Source organism: Anas platyrhynchos, chromosome 9 (assembly GCF_047663525.1).
Source record: "Anas platyrhynchos isolate ZD024472 breed Pekin duck chromosome 9, IASCAAS_PekinDuck_T2T, whole genome shotgun sequence".
Taxonomy (NCBI): Eukaryota; Metazoa; Chordata; class Aves; order Anseriformes; family Anatidae; genus Anas; species Anas platyrhynchos.
In genome coordinates, this window is record NC_092595.1 from 23,087,869 (window position 1) to 23,113,726 (window position 25,858).

General features: G+C 39.7%; 1 protein-coding gene and 1 long non-coding RNA gene across 10 annotated transcripts in view; one reads left to right on the forward strand and one right to left on the reverse strand.

Moving 5' to 3' along the window:
- LOC140003181 (uncharacterized) overlaps positions 1 to 25,858 on the forward strand; it is a 194,725-nt gene that overhangs the window by 14,125 nt on the left and 154,742 nt on the right. The gene's annotated exons all lie outside the window — the stretch shown is intronic.
- Positions 1 to 25,858, reverse strand: part of SPHKAP (SPHK1 interactor, AKAP domain containing) — a 70,308-nt gene that overhangs the window by 10,306 nt on the left and 34,144 nt on the right. For 6 of the 9 annotated variants that reach the window (XM_038183582.2, XM_038183580.2, XM_072042396.1 and 3 more), the window contains 4 exons: positions 12,452 to 12,511; positions 9,225 to 9,359; positions 6,021 to 6,276; positions 1,999 to 5,734 (listed from right to left, as the gene is read on the reverse strand). In XM_038183582.2, coding sequence (XP_038039510.2) covers positions 1,999 to 5,734; positions 6,021 to 6,276; positions 9,225 to 9,359; positions 12,452 to 12,511 — 4,187 coding nt within the window. The remainder of the gene's footprint in view (positions 1 to 1,998; positions 5,735 to 6,020; positions 6,277 to 9,224; positions 9,360 to 12,451; positions 12,512 to 25,858) is intronic. The other 3 variants (XM_027464609.3, XM_027464602.3, XM_072042395.1) reach the window with 2 other exon arrangements.

Sequence of the window (25,858 nt, forward strand, 5' to 3'; positions counted from 1 at the left end):
AGGCAGCCTCCTATACAGAGAGAAAGGCGATGTATTTGCCCGAGGGCCTTTGAACTACAAGGCAGTCAACATCTGTCAAATATCCCAAACTGTCATCTCTGACCTCTTGGGTACAAAACTCATCATCCTGAGCAGCTCGGTAGCAGGGTAGTGGTGCTATCCAGAGGCTATTTTAATACAAGGCAGGTAGCATCCAATATAAAGCCCAAAATATAAGAGATTTTTTGGGGGGATAGCAACCTTATGGGAGCACTTTGGGTTCGTTTGATTCATTATGCACTTATGTGACAGACCAGTGATGCTTTTTGATAACGACTATATGTCTGCTTGGTATTTTGTCTGGAGCCCTGTGTTCCTGTACCTATTCTTCCAAGTAATTGCACGCAATAGGAGTAGTTCAGTGGATCAAAGCAAGTGGTGCTGACGCTTGTTTATCTGTTACATGTTTCAGGGTTTTTACTTCAGCCTCTGCTTGGTCCAGATGGCCCTGCCACAAGTGGTTCAAATCCATGTGAAGAATCACCAGAAGCTTCCCCTTGCTAGCTGGGGGACGAGCACACCTGGTCCCCACTTGCAGCACAGCTTCTCATTGACATTCCTCCCAAGGGAATCTGCTTTGCATGCTGCACACAGAGCTGATGCATAGAAATGGGAATGAGTTGGTTCAGAACTGCAAGGCATTGCCAAAGAAAAGTGCTAATATAGGTGTAGCCTCTGGGTACTAATTCTGCTCTACCAGTCCTATGACTTTAAACTTTCAATAGGCACTTTGAGAACTCTGCATCAAACATAGAGGAAAAGCTGTTATTAAAGGGCTCATAAACTGTGCAGAAAATAACTTTATTTCCAAACAGTCAAGATTCCAAATAGGCAGATTTCTAAATGTATCTTATTAAAAGCAGGTTGCGTTCCAAGGAAGATGAAGGTTAGTGGGGGAGAGTCAGCACAAAATAGAGAGACTATAGTAATTACCCACCTAATTGCTACCATACACAGGGAAGTGCATGCTTTCTCACTTCCAGCAGAGCTTTGTCAAAAGCCAAAACACAGCACTGCCTAGCATAAAATGAGCTACAAAATGGTTTCGAACACTAGTATCTGCACTCTTTCTAGCACTCTAAGATAACAGAGTGCTGCGATCCTCTGAGTGATTGGCAGCTTAGACACCATTAAAATAACAAATATGATTAAGAAGTATAGTTAAAAATAGGCAATACCTTGAGAGACAGCTTTGTTCTTAACCTCCTAACATCCACAGTAATCCTTTGTGCTTGCATGACACTCTCGCACAACAGGGCTTACCCTTTGCCTTAATCAAAGTTTAGATTCCTCAACAAAAGGAGTATAGCTGCAAGGAGAGGGTGTTAGGCTGTGCTATAAACTCCACCAAAATGAAATTTTATTCTCTTCTCTATCTGAATTCTACCGAGAGGTTGAACTCAAGTAGTTGAGGGGTGCTTTTAATTTATTCTCCCCTTCCAGTAAAAAATTTTTTTTACTTATTCTTCTAGACTGTAAACACAAAGCTGAACCTCAAGCTTTTGGAAGCCTGGCTTGTTTCCAGGTACGCAAAACATTGGGTACATAAGCAAGCACAGGAGAGAACTACAGCTCAAATTCTATCTTCTGTTTTATACTAATTCTGATTTTTAGTTTTGGATTGAGATCTCAGCCAGTGTTAAATGAAAAATCAGACTTCGTCCATCTCTCCTTTCTTGACTATGGAAGACCTAGTGTGAAAGGAAAATTTTACTTGTCTGTGTGGTATTGGATTTGAAACTTAGAACCATAATACTGTAATATTTAACAAAAGTTTGTTCCACATACCAGAACCGTGATGTATAATTTGGTAGTTTTATGTAGTTAGAAACCTGCAGTGATAATCTATCCTGTCTATTTCTCCAAAAAAATTCTCTTCATCTTCTCCCTTCATCACAATAATGTTTACTGGGAAATTGAACAGCAAAACAATAAGCTGATTTTCTGTTTATCACCTACCTATTCAGTAAGGAACCAGAAACCGTGTGCTTCCCAGCATAAGCTTCTGGAGGTTTTTCATTGCTTTGATGCTCCTTTCCAGAAGAGTCATGTGAAGTTAAGGACTCAGAGTCTTTATCTGGCTCATCTCGTTGATCAGTTTCTATCTGAATTAAAGGCACTTCCCTGTGCTGACCTGCAGGGAGGCATCCAGGGCTCTTCATCTTCTCTTTTTGCTCATCCAAATTTATTTCATCTCTTTTGGGTTTTGTTTGAATCTGAGTTGTGCTTTGGGGATATTTGCTTTCCAGCATATGATCTTGGCTCATAGAATCAAAGGAATCCTGCTGGACAACTATTAAACTTTTACCACTTTCAACAATATTTGCAGCCAGTCTGTTTGCATATTGTTCCACATGTGGTGGGGAATCACTGTGAAAGCGATCTGCCTCTGCAACCTCTGCCTCATCTGCTATGATTTTGTTCTTGCGCATTAGAGATTCAATAGAACTCGCCCACGTCTCGTGAATCAACATATCAGTGATCTGGTCAGTCTTGCATCTTTGGTACAGGCAGGAATCAGACTTGCAAAGACCTGAAGAAGCCACAGTACTGACTGGCTGTACGCTTAGGGAATCCCGGTGATGCTGGGCAAATCCATCTAATGAGTTTGCCTTGACTGGGATGTTAACTGTTAGTCTAGAGCTGGATGATCTGGTGTCAGGCATTGAGGATTGTCTGAAGCAAAAAGGTGATCGTAGAGAGGGTGGTAGCAAACTGCCACACCAGTCCTTTGAATTTCGAGGGGAAGATAAGTTATCTTTGTTTTCCTTCTCTATTTCTCTTAGCATATACCTATAAAATTCTTCTGTTATGCTTTCTGTACTGGACTGTTTGGATGGGCAACTTGGTCTTACGTTAAGGTGACCATTTTTCTTGGCTACTTGTTGCAAAGCAGAAGTTAAGATGTTGTTTGCATTTTTTCCTGCATAATAATCCAGTAACAAATCAAAGCCTCTTCCTTCATTTTCCATCTGGTTCACCATAAATCTTGAAAATTCATCTGTAATGCTTTCACAGCTAGATTGCTTTGAGACAGAACTTGTCTGGCTCACCGATTGACCAAAGGAGTTCATTAGGCCTAAGGTATTGACAGAGGCTTTGGAATCTGCATCCTCCTCTGGGATGCTCTCACAGCTTGAGGCTTTGGCTCGGCTCCATCTGTCACAGTGCAGCCTGTTCCTGGGATGGTTTGGACCTTGCCAGATGCTATCAACCATGGAGAGTTCAGTGAGGTTCATGATCTTTGCAGCCACTTCATTTGCAAAGATATTGACAGAATCTGGTGCATCCTCAAGGTTTATAGATTCATCTACTACCCGATTCATCAACTTTTCCTTTAGCTCAGGATGCTCATCTGTCTTTCTTTTGATCTCGCTGAGTCTAGGTGCCCTGTGCTTCCGAACAACTGAGCTATTAGCATGGGTTTCCTTTTTCCTCTTCATGGTTCTGCATGACAAACTCTGGGTCACCAGATACTCGTTGCCTCTCTTCCATGCACAGAACCAGGGTTGCTTTCCATTTGAGTTTTCAAGACAAATGGCAGCTATTTCTGTTGCCATAGAGACCACTGTTTCTGCCAATTCTTCTGCAAAATCTGTTATGCAATATTTATCCCTTGAATGTTTCACCTGGAGCACAGGCTGAGAAGGAAGCAAGACATGGCTTCCTAACAAAGATAAGCTAACTTGGACTTCATCTTTTAGCACAGCATCACACTTATGCTTCAGCTGGTTATCTGCATTCACAGCGGCATTGGAAGACTGTTGTTCTTGAACACCATGCCTGCATTCATTGTTTGCAAAGATGTTTTCTCTGTCTGAAAATGATCTGTAGTCTTTCTTCTTCTGATTGCTACCCTGATTTGGGGATTTGTAACAGTCTCGTGTGGTTCTTTTCAGGTATCTTTTCTTGGGAGATGTTTTTGCAACAAGCCCATTATGCCCAGTGGCTCTACTTAGTTCTGAATTCAGTGTGGCACTTTCCTTGCTATTTATATCTCTCACATTAGTTTTCCTAGTGCCTGTACCATTTCCAAGTTCTTTGCTAGCACTGTAACATGTACCAAATGACTTAACAGCAGAATGATCAAGGGGTCTGTGTGATGTTTCATGTGCGGTTGCCTGTGTAGGCCATCCTTCCATTCTTGTTACTTTCTTGGCTTTTGGGCTGTCAGAAAACAGAGGAGAACACTCTTCAACTTGTCTTATGTCATTCATCTTCTTGCAAGTGAAATATATCACATTAAAAAGCAACTCATTTGCAGTCTCCATGAAAATGTCTTGTGTACTTGAGCTGTTTTCTGAAGGGGGCTGTAGCTGTCTCTTCTTCCTAACCTCTTCGATAGAATGACGTAGAATAATATTAGATAAGTTTTGTGCAAGTTCATCCCTGATTACTCCATCAGAGTGTGGAATCTGTGGCCTTGCTGCTGTTTCAATAATTCTTCCATTCATGGATTCCATAAAATGCCCTACATTTTTGTATGTATTGGGTTTTGTCAAAATTGTTGATGCCTCTTTGAGAAGTGCCTCTGCAATGCTATCGTTCAGCTTCTCCATGCTGCTTCCTATAGCTATGCTGCAATGAAGAGTGATGGCTGCAGAAGTCTGAGCTGCAGGCAGCAGACCACCCGAAGTTACAGGGTACTTCTCTTCCTTTGCTTCCCCCAGTCCACAGACTGCTACAGCACTTGCTACCTGAGTCATGCCACACAGCGCAGATGGAAATGAATATTCTGTACCAGCACAATCCTCAAGTAGCTGTGAAGATGCCGTCTGTGTCTCTTCATTATCTACTGCTCCATTTTTGGAGTCTGTGGTTTCTTGGTCCTGTCTGAACTTTTCTGCAGCCTTCGGACTTGAGATGGTGCCAATGACAGTCGCTGCACACGCCAAGGCCATCTCCAGTGCACTCTGGCTTTGCCCATTTGAATGTTCTTCCTCGAAGTAATCTGAAACTTCAGCAGAACTTTCTGATTCAGTCCAGTGGCACACATTTGGGAAGGCAGACCCTGGCCAGTCAGACACATTCTCACAGCTGTCTGGACTTTGCACTATGACGATCTTTGGAAGTTCATTCCATGATCGGGCAGCAGACACATCTTCTGACTTGCAGGAGCTCCCTACAGAGATGCTGACTGCAGCCTCCTCATTGAAAGTGGGTTGAGACTGTGACAGTCTGATGAATGCATCTTGCAGAACAGATTCTGCTAAATTCGTGGCATACTGACCTGTAGATGCTTGCTCATGTTGCCAGGGGGGATCACTTTTCCTACCACCTGCACATTCCTCTATGTCTACCTTACTGATGTGTTTTGCTATGGGGTCATGAAGAGGCCCCAGCTCCTCTTTAGCCATTTTGGTTAAAGATACATCTTCTAATACATTAACTGAGCAGGAGTGTTCAACCCCACTAGTCAAATTACTAGTACTGACAGATGATGTAGCTGTTTCCACTAATTCCTTCTGCCATGGGATTTCCTGGTCTGGCTTATCTTCAGGTTGTGAGATACCATCTTCAGCCACAGCATTCACAGCTTCAGAGACTCTAGTAGCTGTATTTTCTTTATTAATGGAATTTCCTTCCAGAATGAATGGCAACCTGGCTTTCCTGTAGTGGAGATTTTCAAATCCTTTTCCTTTATTTTTTTTGATATCTGAAGATGATTCTGAAACACTTATTTTTTCATGGCCTACTAAAAGAAAAGTAAGGTATTAATCTTTGCAGAATACTCTGGAACTTTAAAAAGAAAATGGTTGTATAACTGTCTAATGCATTACTGCTCTGTAAAACTGCTGTACAACCACGTATCCTTGTCTTTGAAGAAAAATTTAAAATATGAATAGCCATCCGTTTTCTAAATTACAAACAAATATATGCATAGATTAACACTGAGTACAATTTCTGTAAGCACTGCTATGGCTGTTCTGCAATACAGAATTATGCAACAGCAGAATTATGCTCAGTCTCATTGCTTTTACCAGTTTTATACTCATCAGCCTCGTTTTCCTCCTCGAGGTGCTCAGACGCTGTGAGGAAATCTTCTTCTATTGAGGACACTGAGCAGTTTGTGTCATCCTCAGGCTTTGAGACATGAGCTTCTATCTGCAGCTGTCTCTCCTGAACAAGCTCAAGCCCAATCAGAAACTTGTTTATTTCAAAGATGATGCAGCTTGCACTGTTCTTCCTGTTCCCCCTTGCACACTGAACCAAGCAGACATCTGCTAGCCAAGGACACTAGAGGGGAAAAGAATCTCAAAGAGTTATTTAATTAAAAACAAACAAACAAACAAGCTTGTTTTAAGCATCCCTCCATCAAAGTCTCAGGAATGTTCTGTTGTGAAGATACAGTTTGTCATGTAACGCAGTGTGTAGTCAGATATATGCCAAAATAAGACCGCTTGGATCAACATCTGTTAAAGAAGCATTTTACTAGAGAACCCAGTTGCACCACAGGGGTGTCTTTATTTTGTTGAAATAACCATTATTTTTTTTCCAATCAATTTCTTGTCTTAATGACAGTGTTACTGGCTTTAAACTATGTCAGAGTTAGCCACCTGACACACCGTTATTATAGCCCTCACGCCACCCAGTATTACCTGTCTCTGGAGGGAATTGTTTGTGGGCATGAATTCCGTTTCAGGATAATTTCTGCTGAAACGCTTGTTTTGAAGGCAGCCCTGTACATACTGGCTGGTGAGATGAAGAGCAGGTCACCTTTAGATGTTCTTGCAGACTATTTTAAGATAGTTTTATTTTCTTTGTTATCTCTCTCACTCCTTATTTGCCCAAAGCCCTGTTATTTCAGACCAGCATAACCTCCAATTGCAAACGTGCAATGTGGTGAACCTTTACATAAAAGATGTCTTAGCTAGAGAGGCTGTATAGTTAAGCAGGAAGTTGGGCAGAAACTGAGAAAAAAGAACTCTTGTTATCCTCACTTTATTGATATTAAACCTGTTGGATGTTTATACTCCCTCAAAGCTAAGTTGATATCTCTGCATGGGACTATGTTTGTGGTACAGATATACTCTGAAGCAAAGCCAAATTTTTGCAGCTTGTGAGCTTTAACTCAAGACCCCCAGGAAGGAGCCAGCCTAAGTGTAACCAACTCTGGATCAAGACTTTCAGCTATGTAAAAGACACCCTGGACTCCCTGTGCATTTGCAGAATACCTAACATAACGCAACCCCATCCTAGGAATGGGTGTGAAAGCAAAGTAGAAACTTAGTAATAATAGTGGGATGATTATTTTGTTGGAACTGCCTGTTTTATTAGCCTACTATTCCTTTACAACTGAAAAATGTGTCTGAACAGAAAACTAGATATGTTAGCCTGTTAAAAGTAAAATACAAAAGAAATATTTATTATTTATTTATTTTTTGATAATTGCCCCTCAGGAATTGTTACTGAATCAGACCTAAGCATATGCTATGTTGTGAGAACTGTTATTAATAACAGATGCAGTCTTAGAGCAAACATTCCCATGCTGTTTCTCCAGTCCTTGGTTTGCAGGGCTATGCTTGTGAAAGGGTATAAGGATGATGTAAGTCTCCTTACAAATAAAGTTCTCCGGAAAGCCTAGAAAATATAAGGGCCAATATAGCATTTGCTTATCTATTCAATAAATCTCACTATCTCAATGCAAAAGCTCTACTCATCTTACAGAAATGTAGGTTAGTTTTTATTTCTCTGTTACCTACACTCTGTGAAGGCTGCTAGTCCCAATGGCTGTGTTCTTTTAGCACTGGGCTGACTCTTTATTTGGGAAGCAGTGTCATCGCTGTGTGTACCACAGAGGCTTCCCCCCAGGGATGCCTGGCTTGGAGCACCTCTACCCCCACTCAAGGCTTGTGTGCTTTTCTTTCTAAATCTTTCTCAATTCAGCCACTAGTCACAAGTGGCAAGGAAGCTCTATAATCAGTTAATTTATCTCTTTAATGAGCATCTCATTGGTATAAAATAAAATAGCTAGTGCCTGCTTCATGAAGACTTATGTACACAAATCAGTATCAGTGGAAGGAAGTTTTCTGACTTTTTTTTTTTTTTTCCTTCCTGCAGTTACCTGTTCATTTTTAAGCTAGTTGGACAGTTTTGTACTGCAGGACACATCTGCAGTTTTAATGAAGTGGTTTCCAATTCATGCTTAGGCAAATGAGATCACAATCGGACCGGAAATACCAAAGGATTTTTTGTTATTTTTCTTTGCACAGACATGAAGAGAAAGAAATAACAAGATAAAAGTGGAAAGGAGTAATATTTTTTTTTTTTTTGAAAACAAACAAACAAAACAAAACACCCCCACTCCCCGCAAGCCACCTTTTTATTATAATAAGGAGTTAAGTTCCTGGAACTTGTGTGTTGAAATGCCCTTAAGCAAATGTTATCATTTGTTTCCTTTCTCAATGTGGTGCCAGTAGGAGGAATTTTTGGCCTGCAGTTTCTGATTATAGCACATTTCATTGGCAATAACAGGAATGAAGGAGTTTGTGTGAGAACTTTGCCTTTAGCTCTTTTAAATGCTAAGTTTTAATTTATGCGTTAATTACTTTTTACATTGACAGAAGCTAAATGAAGTATCAGCTCTGATATGGTTAATGTGTCCTGGTATTTTCAGTTGTCATACTCAGGCTTAGGGTAGCCTCTAGGATTTTCAAGCCCTATTGTCAGCTTTTTTCTGAGGTGGATGTGTGGGACCAGATGGACTGGGAACAAAAGTAGGAAGTAGACATCAGTAGTAAGAAAGACTTGGAAGGGAGTCTGTAGGAGTTGTGCCCTCTTGTAGCTGTGTGTACAGAAAATGTTATTTCATTCCTTTTCCCCCTCTGTGCTGTCCTTCTGACTCCTGCTACTCTACTCTTGAAATCTGGGATTGTGAATCATCTCTGCCACCACTGCCTGCCTTTCCTGAAGTATCAACTGTTAATGTGGCTTACAGCATTATCATCTGTAACCCAGATATCTGCAGGATCTATGGGGAATAGAGGCATCTCTCCTCTGTCTTTGTCCTCCCCTCTCTTACACTTAACCTCTCAAAAAAAAGTCTCTCTCTATATTTTTATGTTTGCAAACTGCTACTCAGTTCTTAAACTGGTATACAGTCCCTGTTTTCACCTTCCTTTTTCCAGTTTCCAAATTCCTTCACAGCTGTGATGTGGTTCTAAAGAAGAGTTTATGATTCCTACCTGGGGAACTTCATAATCAGCTTGAAGGTTTCCTGACGTTAATCCACTCAGCAGGACTATTTCGTTTTCCTTCGGTGGTTGTACATTCATAGAACTGATGAGTTTGGGGAGATTTGGAGAGACGCTGATCAGTTTCTGTAGTTTGAAAGACAGATTTTGCTCTCAGGTAATGAAGTCTGAGTTGTGCAGTTATATTCATAAATAACAAAATGAAATACAACGTAGGCATTCCTTTAGAAAGCTTAAACTTACTATTTCGGGTTCATCAAAAGTGGAACTGGCAGCATTAAAATGCATGTTCTTCCTTTTGAGCCCCCAGGCCATGACTATGGTGACAGTGTAAGCTCCTGCGCAGCACTGCAGTAGGACAATCTGTCATCCCTTACACTGGTATGTGCTAAAGAGCTTGACTGCCTTTGCACATCTAAATGCTTGGCTTTCCTATTACAAGAGAGTTCCTAAGAGACTGAGAACACTGTGTTTGTTGCTGAATCTTTTCTGGTTTAGACAATAAGTATGGTAATGAGAATAGGGCAAATCTTTCAGGCATATGATAGGCAAGGACCCAAAGGGAAAGTTAGCTTTAAATTGCTGATCAAATTAATGCATTTCTAAATCTGGAATAACAAAAGTATTAATACACAGATGGAATATACGCTTCTTTGCTGCTCCACTGGACACTTTCATGACCTTTCATTTGTAATGATGCAGTCGCTTTCTGGCTGTCATGTATTTGCTAGAGCCAAAGATGGCAATAACAATAACATCAATCATGCTTAGTAACACAGGAAACTTGTACTGCAATACTGCTACAGTCCCAGTGGTGTGCCAGTAAATATCTGGGCTCATTTGTGCACGAAGGCCAGACAAGGAGGACAATACCTGCTCTAAGAGTGCTTGCAGTCCTTTCTTGCCGAGGATCTCAGTGTGCGTTATGAACAGGAAATCAAGGACAACCCGTTGCAGAGGAAGTAAATACCACTTCCATTTTATACACGAACAGAACTCATCAAATGGCAAAGCCATTAAGGGAATGCAGATCTCCTGGACCCAGCCCCATGCTTTAGTTACTATGCAATTCAATGACACTTTACTTTTTCCTTTTCATCTTTAGAATGATAATCTTGCAGTACTGTTTTTTTTCCTCAGAGTGAATTAAATTAGATATAATAAAACTTTCTGGCTTAGCAAATCTAATTCGGTTTTGGGGAACAATTTACTTTTCAGTAGACTGATCTTCAGATGGGACTAAGTATTTATATTTGACATAACTAAATTCAGCACTTCAGTTTGACATTTCAGTATAGCTCAAAAAAGTTCTCATCTTTTTTTTTTTTTTTTAAATTATAACCTTTCTGTTATCACACACATTTCTCTACATATCTCTGTCTTTTACTGCTTAAATTGCCACATTTTATCAGATTTTTTAGGTACAAAATTATGACTTTTGAATTTGCTTTTTGTTCAGAATAAAAAATAATGGAAAGATGATTATGCTTAAAAAATAATAATAAAAAGCCCTCCAACAGTGTAACCTGTTTCAAGGTCCAGAGGATAATGCAAAACCCCAACAGTATCTATTAGTAAATAATTATATATTTCATATGAATGACAGCTATGCTAACATATTTTCTTATGTGACACGCTTTCACTGCATTAGTGGGTATTAAAACCCCACCTCACTCAAAGCCAATTTACATTAAATGCAGTACTATAGGAAGAATACACAATGCCTGTGCTAGCATCGAGTGTTTTATTATCTACACTGAAAATTAAAATATCAGCCCTAGTCACACCTAATGAATGTGTTGACTCTGCACCAGAAAGTGCATTTGTAAAACGAGCCCAAAAAGTGTGGTTGTGCTGGTACAAGTCACGAGTCACGGGAGGTGGCAGGGGTGGGCGCCCTGGGGGGCAGTGCTTGGGGGCTGCTGACTCTGCTGGGAACAAAGCTACTGGTGGCCACGTGAAGCGTGCCAGTGCTGTGTGCACTGCTGCTGTAGGGCTGAGGTAAAAATCACGCTTCTGCTGCTTTCAGAGGTGATTTGTGCTTGTGAAAGAATAAACTCACCTCCAGCTATTGTAAACAGTGGCTGCATTAAACCAGTTTAAGGATTAGCTAGCAAAATGATTGTTTATTAGAAAACAACTGGTACTTTTGTGGGATCAGTGAAGTTAAACCTCTCAATCTGTTCTGCACAGTTAACCTGCTGATTCAACAGAAAAATATTTTTTCTGCAAGAAACTGTATTTATTTTTGTCACCTGAATTTTCACAGATCCAGGACGTAGAAAACAGCATAGAGAAACAGCTAATTTACAACTTGCAGGAGGCAACTAGTTCCCTACATCGGTTGTCCTCCCATGAGCTAAAATGGTTCCAGCAAACTAACCTAAATGCTTTACTGAGGAACCCCCTGAATAGCCAGGAGACCCTGCCTTTGAGCACTTACCACATACTGCTGCGAGCAGTTACGTGTCAGGCATAGGCACCAAGCCAGGATGATAGAAATGAACTGGTAAAGGAAGATGTAAGCTCAAAATTGATTATTGGGCCATACCTTTAAAATGTGAGTTCCTCAGATTTGAGAATGTTTTGGAATGAGCATACATATTTTAAATAGAATATCATGGCATAGTTTGTCTTAGTTTTTTGTAAAGTAACCAAGCTTTTTTTCTTTTTTTTTTTTTTCCTATATATATTTAAATCCCCCCTTTTTTTCCTACCCCTCTAAACTTTCAGTTAAGCAGGTCAAACACACCTCTAGTTCTGTTTTATCTAATCTTTTCCTCAAGACCACACATTCAAACCACCTGGAGTTTGACTGAGTGAGATGGGTCAAATGACTAAAGTTTCAAAGGCTTTTTGACAATAGCAAAGAGTGACTTCAGAAATGATTTTGATGTATTATTGTGTTAAATTAAATACCTGGATGTATGACACATCCAAGTCTCTGACAAAACCATGGCTGAGCAAGAAGTCCACTGACAGGATAAATGCTGTTAATTCACAGGTTGCAGTAATAAAGTAGGCATTTTGGGGATGGGAATAAGAAAAGCTACAAAATAGGGACAGGCGTTGAAATGCATTCATTTCATGGTGCATTCCGTTCTGTAAGAGCTAAATTCTGTCTTTGAATTGTCCATAGAATTTTGATCTGGGTTTGTTTTGGAAAGTCCTGGTGTATCTACATTCATTGTACATGTTATTAGGACAGAAATTGTTACCTGTTGCACTTGCTCATCGCTGCAATCATCTCTATTTGCATCTAAATTCACAAAGCAAACCTGAAATAAGAAAGAAAACAGTAGCTTACAAAGTCACGCTAGAATGGTAGCAACTCTTTTTAAGCCAATTTATGTTCCTTTTCTACTCTTGTAGCTGAATATGTGCAGTGTTTTCCCAGTGCAAGAAAAGTTAGCAAAGAGAACAGCAAAACTCTTAAAAAATAAAATAAAATAAAAAGTACAAAAAAGGGACAGAAGAAGATTCATGGCTTCACCTGCTCTGACAATTATTTCATCTCATGAATGGGCAAATGTTGCTGATAAATTGTAATACAGAGGTTAGAGGAAAAGATACAGGAAATATTGAAAATGCATTTGATCATGTGTCAGAAATTACTCATGTCTTGCTTTTCCAATGAATTTCTCTTTTCAGCCACTTGCTACTAAATCTTTTCTAAGTGCAAGTATGGGTATCTGTACAAATTGTGAGTTTCTTCTAGAGTTTTCTCCATGTCAAAGAAATACTGTAGTGTTTTTTCCTAACAAGAAGTTCATAAGCCAATTTGCAAGCAGAAGTTTTCAGTGCTAACCAGGTACTACAGTAGGTAGCAGAGAACAGCTTAATATTTGCTAGGTTTATGTGTGATTCATTGTTAGATACTATTTTTAACTATGAGGTCTTTTACCCCTTCTCTAGTCACCATCAGTTTCAGCAACCTTTTAGTGGCAGTGAGACTGGCTTAAACAGCAACTTCAGGTCTGTTTCAGTTTAAACCAAAGTCTGGCACAGATTCAGGGTTGAGCTAATGCCAAAAATGTATTCCAAACAAATTGCAGATCCAGACTTTACATTTTCTGAGTTGAGATTTTTTTATTTTTTTTTTCAGTAAGCTGTAAATATTTCTTTCCCTAACTCCATGTAAAATTCCCCTCGAAAAGTAAAATGCTCTGAACTATGTCCTTTACCAATATTCTTGTGTTAGGCACCCAAGCTTATCTTGTGTGCCTGCTTTTAACCCAAGACAACATTGATTTCAGCTTATATATGCACATACCATATGTACAGATTATGACCATCTGCAGCAACAGCCAGCACAGCAGATGGAAAGATCCAGCCAGACCTCCCATTATGAACCAAAAAAACCCCAACCTCAGTAAGAAAGCTTTAGCCCTTTAGAATGTTTTAATGGCTTAATGCATCTTTATATGAACTTAAAAACATATTTTCTAACACTTCTCCAATTTAAAGAAAATGTATTTCTCTGCCTGACAATGTCAAAAATCAGGATATGCAACAGTCATCTGTGTTTCATGGCTGGCAGAGTTTTAAGATAGTTATTAAAATGTTGAAATTATGGAATATTAAAAATACCCTATAGCAATACAGCTTGGTAGTTGCATAATGTCCTGAACACATGACAGTTTATCACATAGACAAAAATCTCTCTTAACTTTTCACTGGGATTTTACATGCAGTCATTTCGCACACTGGCAATAGGTGCTTATTACAAAGCATTAGGAAACTACGCTGTTGCACACACACTTTGGTGTTCACAAAAGTGATACCTAAGTCCACAGGTGCACGGCAGTGTGTGTGCTCAAAGACACGTTCATTTGGCAGCTGGAGTAGGAATACTGGAAGGCATACGGCTGGTTTCTGGTCCTCTCAAGCAGGCTTACTACTGTACCGAAGTCAGGGCTCTTGCTTAGGACCTTTGTTTTCAAGCTCTCAGAAATGTAAGGTCTAATTTTGCACTGGATTAGGTGTAAAGGCTTTATGAAAAAGCTATGTTGGAGCAGTTTTGTCTGTGCATAGGCATTTGCTACCTAGCCATTGGTAGGATGGTGTGCTATATATATACACTGGCACTTCCAACAGGGACACTGACTGCCATCCTAAAAACATGCCTGTTCCAAGCAGCCAGATAAATCATCATCTGTTTCATGTGCTGTGGATTGCATGTAACTCACTAACGCCCTGGGAGAAGGAATAACAGTATATGCAGGACTATCTGTTAAAGTCATATCCTGTTTCCTTCATCTACATTTTATTTTCAGACCTCAATGAACTGATTATGTAACTCGTGCAGCAGTACTGAATGCAGTTTCCAAATACACTCATCAATTCCATTGACATTGATTTATTACACTGTCTTGTCACTGTAGTCTCTTAGCGCTTTCCGGTTCTGTGCATTTTACAGTTTTAATTGTAGGCAATTTTTACACAAAAATAGTTTCAGACCAGTGAAAGGCACTGAAGAACTGGTTTACTTTTCCCTATCCTGTTGCTGTTTAGTTTGAGATTAACTCTGCTTTGAGTAGGTAGTGGGACTAGATAACCGCCTCATCATAAATGAACTCTTCAGCTCCATCCTAGCAGGCTCTGCACTGCTGCTACAGTCTAGAAAATTCATTGTGAGGATATTAGTTCTTGGAGATGCTTCATTGGGGGTGCTTGAAGAGAACACCACCACTCTGAAGAATCTCTGTCAGCAGGTGGAGTATGACCATGTAAAGACAGTATCAAAATGCTGAAGTGGCGATGAGAAAATTCAGGTGGCACAAACCACTTCATTCAGGCCACTCTGATGCTGTATATATAACAGCTGATTGCCATCAGCTTTGGGATAGCTCATTCAGGGTCACTAGCAGGCTGGATTTGGTGTCATACACCCCAGCATTAGCTCAACTTCTACATATGTGCACGGATTTGTGGTGGAACTGTGCAGAACTCACTGCTGTGCTGGTTGCTATATCCATGTAAATGCTGTCCAGAAACTAAGCTTACAGGGACTTCATGTCCCAGGTCTGTGCTGCTCTGCTTCTTCCATCCTCTCTCCTGTCTTCTCTCATAGGACCAAGTCTATTTAGATGTGCAAGGTCCCAATTCAGACAGCCCAGGAGAGAGTTAGAGGAGATAACCAGTTTGGGATTGCACTTCAGTGTGGCTATGAGACTGTAAGACTCACATTTAGCTTCCTACTAACAGAAGTGAAAAAGATCATTAGCCCCAGGAGAGATTATGGGAGGAAAAAAATCTGAGCAGGCAGTTCCTGGGTGCAAAGTAAAATATGGTTTAAATGCCAAAGCCTGAGGACATGTGGGATAAAAAAGCATGTCCTAGGAAGGCTGAGTAACTGCTGAGACGGAGGCTGGTAGCAGTTCTGTATACAAAACCAGCCTGAGAGAATGCAGTCCTCAAGGGCAAAGAGTTTGAGCAGTGACTGTACCTCCATAGCAAAGAAGGCAAGTTCAAATTGCGTTCCTTGCACCTTAAGCTCTCCCCAGTGACATTCAGTAGTGATTTAATTCTCTTTACAAATTAGCAACTTAAGAGTCCGATGGTGGGAGGAGGCAAAGGGCTGCATGGCAGGGCAGTCAGCCGCCTCTCCTCCTGTCCCTGTCTGCGGAACGTGGGTATGATGCTCTCACAATACAGCTTTTAAATTAGTATTAACCTGACTCTGCCTGTGCCCTTGCTCCTTCTGCCCTATGTGAGAAACATTCATCTCACATTAATGCTGTGATGTTTTTCTGATTTTTTTTAAAACATTATCCTTTGAGAAACTGAAGACCTGGAGTTTATGACCACCTTGTTTCCCATCTCTGTGGTGGGCTGGTGTTGCCTGTTCTCAGGATGTGGATTGTTTTTTATATGCTAACATCCTACTGGAACGCTTTATCTTTTTTTTTTTTTTTTAAATTATTATTTTTTTTAGTTTTAATTTGCAATTATGAAGGTACTGTTTGTGAAGAGGGTTGTGAAATTTTACAGCAACTATGATTGCTTTGACAGTTGTCTTTAAGGATTTAATGGAGTGTCTGACCTCACTTATTTCTGCTCTCAGCAGTAGCTCTGCAACGTGATGGCAGTTTTGCAATACTGAGCTCTCTTCTCATCTTAATTTCATTGGTACAAAAGTAGTAAAACAATACAGTTGCTCCAAACTTATAACAAATACAAACAATATGCTCTAAACTATTAGAGCCAAGTCAGAGTCTCCTGGTTTCTAGAAAGATAGTTTAAACCACCATAATTTCCCCATAGCACAGTAACCAAATATAGTGACTCCAAGTCCTCGCTCACCAGAATGGTGTCTGTTTTGTACAACATACAGCTGCATGTTGGGCTCCCTTAGGAGCTGAAGTCAGCAAAAGCTCAAGATAAAAATATTGTTTTACTTCATGCATCTGAATCAAAGTAAACTGTAACCCACAGGAAAGAGAAGTGGCAGTGTGCCATGTTTTGTCCAGAAATGTTCAGTAATCTTTTTCTCTTTGAAAGTGACCAGTGACATTTACACATTTTTGACTTATATTAGGATGGCATAAAATGCCTTTTCCAGTAGGTTTTGGCAATGCAATTATAGCTTTTTTTTTTTTTTTTTTTTTTTTTTAAGATCACTGGTTCTGATGGTTATCAAAATGCTGGTCTGCAAGACTCCCTAAAAGAGCTTGCACTTTATTTTCACTTGAATTATTTATGCCAATGTAAAGTTTAAATAAAAACACTGGGACCTCTTCTGATCTGTAAGGGCCCCTAATTATTGATCTGACTGTTCTTTGAACTTGCAGCTTTTTGAATCTTATAATTCCAATAGAATTTCAACGGCCATTTAATATTTTTTCTTACGAGGTCAAACCAAATATCTGCAAAATGATGATTTCTTAATAAATGTTCTAAAATGTCACAAGATTACCCTTTCATTAATAATTAATCTTATAATTTTGGGGATCCTATGAGTTTTTTCACATCTTGGCTTTGTACAAATAAGTCTTTTTTACTTGAAAGAAGTCTGCTTGCACAAGTTTTTGGGAAGTATGTGTCTTTGGTCATTTCAAAACAATCATTTAAAGAAAAAACTAACTGATGCTTGAGATGTGTTTGGATAATGAAAAGCTTCTATAAGGGTTGCACTGTGACTCAGTGAGACTTGAGAGAGTAGAAGTCTTCCTACACTGCAGCTTCAGAAATCAGAGGTCTTGGAGCAACTCCGAGTTTAATGGGAGTCTTGTTACTGATGGCACAGTGACCTCCCCAGCAAATATGCGTGTGTTGGGTGCAGAACTTCACAGGAATGACCCTGCATCCATCAAGGCCAAAAGCAACATCCTACCCAATATTTCTATTCTTTGCTTGTCTCCCATGAACATTAAAAGTTTTGTGTTTCTACATCACCATTTTAATTTGCAGATTGGGGTCAAAAATAGTCCTTGCTGCAGAAGGAATAAAAACTATTATGGCTCATGTAAGACCACCAAGTTAATGTATATTTCTATAAAACCTTACATTCACGTTAGTCTTCTTGAATTACATTTTTGCTAGACCTTATGCGTGCTTATTTTCTTTCTTTCTATATGCATTTAAATGTCATGTACAGTCTTAGAGAACTAGATAATGTAAGCGTGACAGTTGACAAAGCTGAGAACTCCGATTTTAAGGCTAGCTTGAATAAAACAGTGATACATCTAAACCAATAAGCCCTAATTTATACCATAATTTAGCTTCATTGTAGTTAATCTCGTCTTTCTCCATTTCCTATGTGTTAAGATTGTTGACACGGAAAAATTATGGTTCCATTAGACCATGGCAGGGGATGTTATTTTCAATGAGGATTTTTTCCTGAGCAAAATAATGAGTATAGATCTGAGATCAGTTTGTGGGTGGCACAGAAGGAAGTCCTGCTTCTTCTCCTCCTCCTGCTTCCTTTGATCTCCTGCTCAGTAGGGCAGGCCAGTGACTTAACCAAATCTCAGTGCAGCCTCGAACAGTATGTCAGTTACAGGACCGCTTCTGGAAGCCAAAGACTAAACTTCATAAAACAGTACTACCAAATTTTAGACACTTTAAGGGAAAAGATTGCATGGAAATTGTTGAAACTTTCAGTTGTCAAAATGCCATGAAGTTTTAACTGTTGCAGCTAACTAAAGGGCAGGCTCTGTTAAATAAATGCACTAAAGGATATAAATTATTTAATGGTTTGGAAAAATGATCTCTTTAACAATGAAAGCAAAATGAAAGAGACTCCCTGCAGCCTTGAATTTCCAATCCTTTGGCAGTCTCTGCTTAGGCCAGTCTTGGTATGCCAAGAAATATAACTGCCCATAGTCTACAAAGTCAAACAGATGCATTCTTTAATCTTATAAGTAACTGAAGTGGGGAATTACTACAATCTTGGATATATGGAAAACACTGATGGTGCATCAAATGAATGTTCATATTTCTGGGACAGTTGAATATTTGTCTACTATTTCTTAACACATCTAGATAGTCTCATTTGGTAAAATGTTGCTCTAAAGTACTATGAAAGTCATTTGTTTTTCAAGAATCAAGAAAGGTAAGTAAAAAGAATAAGTGCATAAATCCATTCTCCTTATCTGTCCATGTCAGTTCTATTGTGCACGAAAGAGCGGGCATTTTCAGTGCTTGTGAGAGACAGCGAAGTAAATGCTGTGAAGCCTAATATAAAAATGCAAATGTTTTTACTAAACAGAGATATCAAGTGAAAACATTCTATAGGAGTGTCTAGAGGGGAATGAGCAAGTTCCAGCTGTTCCAAGTCTCTGGGGTGTATGATTAGCAGGTAGTACCAAAGCATAAGTATATCCATCAGCTGGATGGAAGGAGTGAATTGTGTTAAAATCTAGATGTAAGCTGTTAGATCAGAAGTTAAGATAGAAATATCTGGAAAATATATATTTAACTGAGCGAGCTAGCTCTTACATTCAGAAATGTTTACCATGTCATGATGATACCTAGTATGATATTTTTTTCCCTTTTGTAGTACAATGTTAATGTGCATAATGGTTTAGCCTGTATTTTTCATATTTGTGCTGTCATTTGCACTGTGGGGAAGTTGTGCTACAGATTAGTGTCCCCTGAGCATAGGTGCCTTTCCTCTGGGCTGCAGCAGAGGGGAAGGGCTAGAGGAGTGGTACTTTGCAGGGCTGCAGTCAAATTCAGCAGCACCAAGGTTGTCACAGTTTCTGAAACAAGTCTCCTGATTAAATATTAGCTCAAAGCCTTCTGCAGAAAGGATTTCAGTACTGGGTCCTGTGGATCAGAAATTGTCTCTAGATGAAAAACAATCCACTTTGCTACTTAGTGTGATCCTTCTGTAGCACAGGCACAGCATACTGTAACTTTTCTCTGCTTTTGAGAAAATGAAGTGTGAACTAATTAAGGAAGGAAACATGGACATTTGCTGGTGGACTTTTACTGAACTCAACTATATGATAAATATACATCAATATACATATTAGGAATAAAAATCAAGTTTATAAGATATGATTAGGCCAATGCCCTAAACTCTTTCCTCTCCTCCTCAAGTCTATCCTTGCTCCAGTGCTTTTCTTGCTTCCTGGATCATGATTAATTTTTTTAGCCAATACTCATATTTTTCTCTCCTGTGACAATGAGTACTTCATCTTATCCTTAACAGCACTGGCATTCAGCCTGCAAAAGACCAGCTACAGCTGACCAGTGTTACAAGAAGCAGAAATTAGTTTTATAATGGAAACAGTTTGGTGAAAGTGTTCTTAGATGTTACCAATAAGGTGTGTGGAACTAACATAGTCACTCTAGATATCGCTAGGTGAAGTTGAAGTATAAATAAAAATAAATAAATCTCTTATTCTGTAAATGAACCAATTGATTTTTTTTAGGGACTTTCTCACAGAAAACAAACTCTTACCAACACAGCTAGTGGTTTCCACTGCAATTCAGAAGATAACATGTCCTGTTCTCAGCACTGAGTTGACAACACATGGCATGGTCTCTAAATTCATCAATTCACAGTCTCTAAACAGAGCCTTAAATCTACTAACTTACAGGAGTTCAGTTACACAAAATGCCCTCTGCTTTGTGGGTCCTCTCTTAACAGTGTGTTTCAAACCAAGGGCCAATTCCCCAACTTCTCTAGCTCAGTCTTTTGCTATGGCCTTTGCTCCTGCTGTGGCTCACCAATCTCTATTTTCAGCATTTCTGACTGAAGTTCTATAATAAAGATAGCGTACGGTTTGCCAACAGCTTCTGTCATGTCAAACTACATGTAGGTCTCTACGGCCTGACCTCTGTTTCCACTGAAGGAGACTTGCACAGCATCTGTCTGCTCACACACGCTTTATAAATTCCAGGGCAGCTCTGCCCCAGCAGTTAGACAGGTTATAAACTGAGCTCTGAAGCAGCAAGATTGCTAGAAAAAGTAGTAGTATTAAATGTTGTTGTGCTTGTGAAATGGTGCAGAAACAAGCTGAATTTCTGATGGGATATGTGAGTGCTGGAATTCAAAAGGCTCTCTCACCCATGTAGTAATGTTTCAAGGGTAACTTTTTTAGCATGTTGAGATGTAAGCTCTGGTGGGCACTTTCCCCTCAGAAGAACATTTGTGAAGGTGCGGCCTTGTCTGGATTCTGTGCTGTGCAGGAAGGCGCAGGCTTCACACACAGCCAGTGTGCTTACAGTCTCCCAGTGCCACCTGCACTCATGAGGCCAGTACAAACCTCTGTCTCTGGGACCCCTGAACTCTATTATGTACTTAAACAGATGTCATCCAACAACTTCAAAAGCTACTGCAGGTTGTCACCTGGGCTCACCTAGACTGCGTGTCCTCACAAGCTATGTCATGACTGGAAATTAAGATCTAATCTCCAGCACGCAGAATGGTAGCTCTGCATAGCATACTGGATCCTACAAACTGTGGAGGAGTCGCAAGAACAACGCTGGTGGGGCAGAAGCACCAGTTCCTCCCACTGTCGGCACTGGTGGTGACACAGTCTGTCTCTTGATCAAGGCTACCCACCCTCTTGCCTTCTTCCTTCTTCTCACCCACCTCCCACATACCATCAGGGCTTTAAGTTTGACTTGGAAAAAGCTGAAGCCCAATGCTTAATTTCTGTTGATGATGTCTGTTTCTGTAGGAGATTGTTTGACATGGCACTGTGAAGACATTGGTCCCCTCTGTTTTTCTATTTGGGGCTCTCAGAGACATCAGAGGAGGCTCTGTTGCCAAATGTGTCCCTGAAAGGAGTGGGCCCGCAGGTCTGTCTGCTTCTGCGTAAGTGCAGGTTTACTTTGGTGCTGCCCTCTCTTGCTCTCTGCCTATTTTTAGAGGACTGTTTTGTGTAAGCATCCATAAAAATTATCTAAGATATCACCATCTCTGATCCCACATTTTTATTTTTTTATTTTTTTAAATGAAATCATGAATCACCATGCCTACCATGCTTGGAGAATGTGTTGTTCAGTCACATTAAAAAGATCCATCAAGTCAGTTAATTTGACATCTTAAATACATGCTCTCAAAACCCTAAATGCCACTGCATAATTAGAAAGAAAGGCTTGACTGAACTTTGAGATTTCCTTTTTTTCCCCCTTCTCCTTTATTCGTTTGCTCCCCCCTCAGCTTGGATTTGCTCTTTCATTGTTCTCAGTTGAGCCTGAAATTATTACTATTGGTAAACAGGCAAACAGAAACTGCAATTAGGCTTCTTTACTGTCGCTGTAATCCTAGGTATTCTCCTTATTCTTAAAAACAATATTTTAACTAAATTAACTCTAATTCAACTACTTTGTCAAAATATTTTTATGCACACAAATCTACAGCTAATTTGGGACAATGTTTTGCCTAATTACATGTAGTTTTTGAGAGATATAGGTCTTGACCCAGTTGAAGTATGATTTATTGATTTCCGGAATCTAGTATTAAATAGCAAAGATAAATCATTTCCTCTCACGGAGTTCTTTAAACATCTTTCAGGAGAGGGGGGAAAAAAAGGAGGGATGTGGGAAAGGGGATCTGGAAGAAGTTATCTTTCCCAAATGCACTGTTTAAGAAGCAAGATGGGAAATTCTCTTAACTATTTATAGTGCATAAAGTGATTTTAACTGGAAAGCCTAATTTTGGTGAATTTGACATTGATTCTTTCTAAATGCTTGGAAAAATTACTTAGAAAAGCATGATTCTACCCACGTTTGTATAGCATCAGTTGAAGAGAACATAAAAGGTCTCAGCTAAACATATTCTGCTGGAATCTGGAGGAGAGGGCTACCGCATCAGAACTGTCGATACCATCCCCAGCCCCTGTGTGTCAGGCCAAGTAGCTGTTCTGCACTCACCTATTTGCACGTATTTTCCAAGCTAGACCACGCATCTGCTGAAATTGTGGATGTTTTTCTACTAAGTTAGATAGAAGGAAGCAGAAATAAAGATCTTTCTGCTTGTGAGTCAGTTAGATTCTTAGCTTTACCATTCCCATTTTTAAGCTCTGAAGCTCAGAAAACCTGAGATGTTCATTCTACATATATATAAGAATTGCATTTATATAACTGTCAGGAGAAAAAGTGTCTGAAAAGACTGGGATATTTTAGAACAAGCTCCTTAAACAAAACAAGAGTTTTGTAGCTTCCAATTTATCATATCTGAAATGACAAGGCTGAAAATTAAAAGGATGTTTCTGGTCTAAGCTTTCTTCTAGTGCTAAACAAGCTTCTACCAGAAAAACGACTGCTTTCCGTGTAAGCTTCTTAAACCTCTAGCTCCTATGTGAACAGGACTGTGAGGCTCCCTGCCATACTTTCTGTGGCTAGTCACCTAATTCCAGCTCATCCCCTAATTTGGGCTCCTGTTGCAGTGTGACAGACAGAGGTCTGCAAGATCCTACAGTGATGGTTAAAGTCAGGGCTTTTGTAGCTCCCAGTGTATCTGTGGAAGAGCAAAGAGATGAGAAATCCTGACATCTAGTTAAGGATTTGATTGGATCTTTCTGGAAAAGGAGCAAGAAAACCTCTCAGCCTGAGCTAGTTTGCTGCAACACTGCCAGGAGCAGAAATTTAGGTAATTTCAGAAGCACTGTGTGGCGTGGTTCCTGATTGTTTTCTGACTTATGCTGATACTTCAGGAAAGGAAATCTCTCTACAAAACAGAACCCCCATCTCTGCTTCTCATAGCTGGTGGTAAGTTGTTCTTAATTATGGTAGGAAAAAAAATCATGTGCTGATACTGTGATGATATAATGGATGCTGTATGGATGTAGTTGATCACTCAGTTCAAAGGACATGTGAATATGCACTTTGTATGGACAAGGTTCTGAATTCTGCAGAAGAAAACAGTCATGGCAACTAGGTGTAACTTCCATTGAAGATAAGCTTTAAATTCTGTATGCTGAGAGCTGGGGACCAATACAACAAGGGGCACAAAGCCATTGGGAAGGAATTCCAACCCTAGTATGTTCTCATGTTCCCTCTTGCTCTGTCCTTGGGTATGTGTGATTATCTGTTATAAAGAACTGCTCATTTTACTTTAAGGGAGTTTGCTGCAGCCAGCAGCAGACTGAGCTGGCAAGGAAGCAGTTAGCATAGCTGCCTGGGGGCAGATGGGCTTGCATTCACCCAGGCCTGCTCACTAATTTCTCAGCTGTTTTAAGACATAACTGTGCAGTCACATGCTCCCTAATGAAGAGGAAATGAGAATTATTTTAAGTAGGAGTGTGTGCGTGGCTTTCTTGTGCATACAATTTCATAATGTTTAGCATGTGATCTTCATTCAGCTTCTATATTGTGCTTCTTTAAAATATCTCTAAGCAGAGCAGTCAGATTTGTGACACCCACATTATAATGCATGTACAGGAAAAGGCATTGTCCTATAGTTTCTGGGAGAAGGAGATCCCAACTGTTAACAAACTGCCAACTGAAATTTGCTAAGTGTCAGCTAATATTCTGTAGTGTTCCCCCACTTTTTTTTTTTTTTTTCTGTCATCACTGTTATTTTGCCTCCTATCACTCCACCTCTGAGTAGCTTTGGGAAGGAGGCTGTTTTTTGTTTCCTACCTTGCTATTGAATTGGTGTGTTGTCTTGGGAGGGAAGAAGGCAATTAGTTAATACCCAAGTGTTTCCTTTTCCTGAGCAAAGTGAGAAATACCTACTGAAGAAGGATGTGTTACAAGGGTTCACATGTCCTTTCTGTAGGGATCTGAGATATTTTGCAAGTAATCAAGAAACTAAAAATTACCAGTGGTTGCTTTTTTTTTTTTTTTTTTTTTTTTCCCGAGTATTTGCTTTAAGATTACATTTTTCCCCCCATTAAATATTGGTTTCTCTCCATTGGCTTTCATTTCTTCTTTTTGGAGGCACTAATGCTTATAACTAATGAGTACAGCTCAACCTTTTGGTAGATAGGAGACTGGAAATGGTATAAGGGATGTAGTTCTCCTCCACACACAGTAGAATTTGATCCATAATACTTAAATGGTTAAAGAGGATCTTGAGTTGAATGTCTTATATGAGATGTTTGGAATAATACGATAGTGATTCAGGGAAAAAAAAAAAAATAACACCCTCTGGAAGACAGAGCTAATTATCCATTAACATTTGGATGCAATGCTTGTCTCACGTTAATTTCCATGCTTGCCAAAATGATTCTGGCAGAGGAACCAGCTGTAAAATGTAGAAATTAAAAAAATATTGGTTTGGAAGTACTAGATACGCCACACAGTTGGAAGCAGAGGCAGTGGTATAATACATGTGGGAGGAATTACAAGTGGTAACCCCAGAATACAAAGAAGCTCAGGTACACCTTCTGCACCGTAACCTCAATAACTCAAAAGGCTTTATGATGAGGATCCCTCAGCTATACAGCGGTACCTTCCTGACCTCACAGAAGTGAGATCAGACTGCTGCAAAACAGCAAAAAATAGGACAATGGCACTCTCTGCTCATAGTTTGTCCAGAAGTTCCTTTTATCATACAATCCTTTACATGAATAGAGGATGACAGTTTCCCACTTCAGCTGTAAGTGGAAAAAGTATTTTTCTCCCTTCTTCCTTTCTATCTTCATTAGGATAGCCAAAACATCACATATTCTTCATATTCTAAAATCTGAGGGCCTCTCTCTGGCCAATGTATATATATTACGGAAACAGCCATCTTATTTCTTTGCCATACTTAGAAAACTGAATTGCTGTGAATTTGAGATAGACTTCTAGGATGTGCATGAAGGAAGAGATGTGAGTGGCCTTTTTAGCTAAAATAAAAATAACAGACTGAACTGCATACCTGTTAAAGCCAGGTAAGTATTACATGATTAGTTCAGTTTGTCAATTTGTCTTCTGTCAGAGATCTTGTAACTCCTGTAGAGATGCAAGACACCTGTAAACTATGTGTGCTCATTTCTACTTTTGCTCCTTAAAATGTTCCTAGTGATGGCATCCCTCCGTGGACACTTCTGTGGAGTTTAATGGGTCAGAACCCCTATAACTGAAACAGAGAGTGTGTGCAGACACGGATTTGGGTACAGAAAGACTGTGTTGACTTGAAAGGCTAAACAACTTAAGTAATTTAGTGTCAGCTAAGTGGGGTTATTCCATGCCTACTGTATTGTGTCTAGCATCAAGCAGCAGCTCAAAGGTGG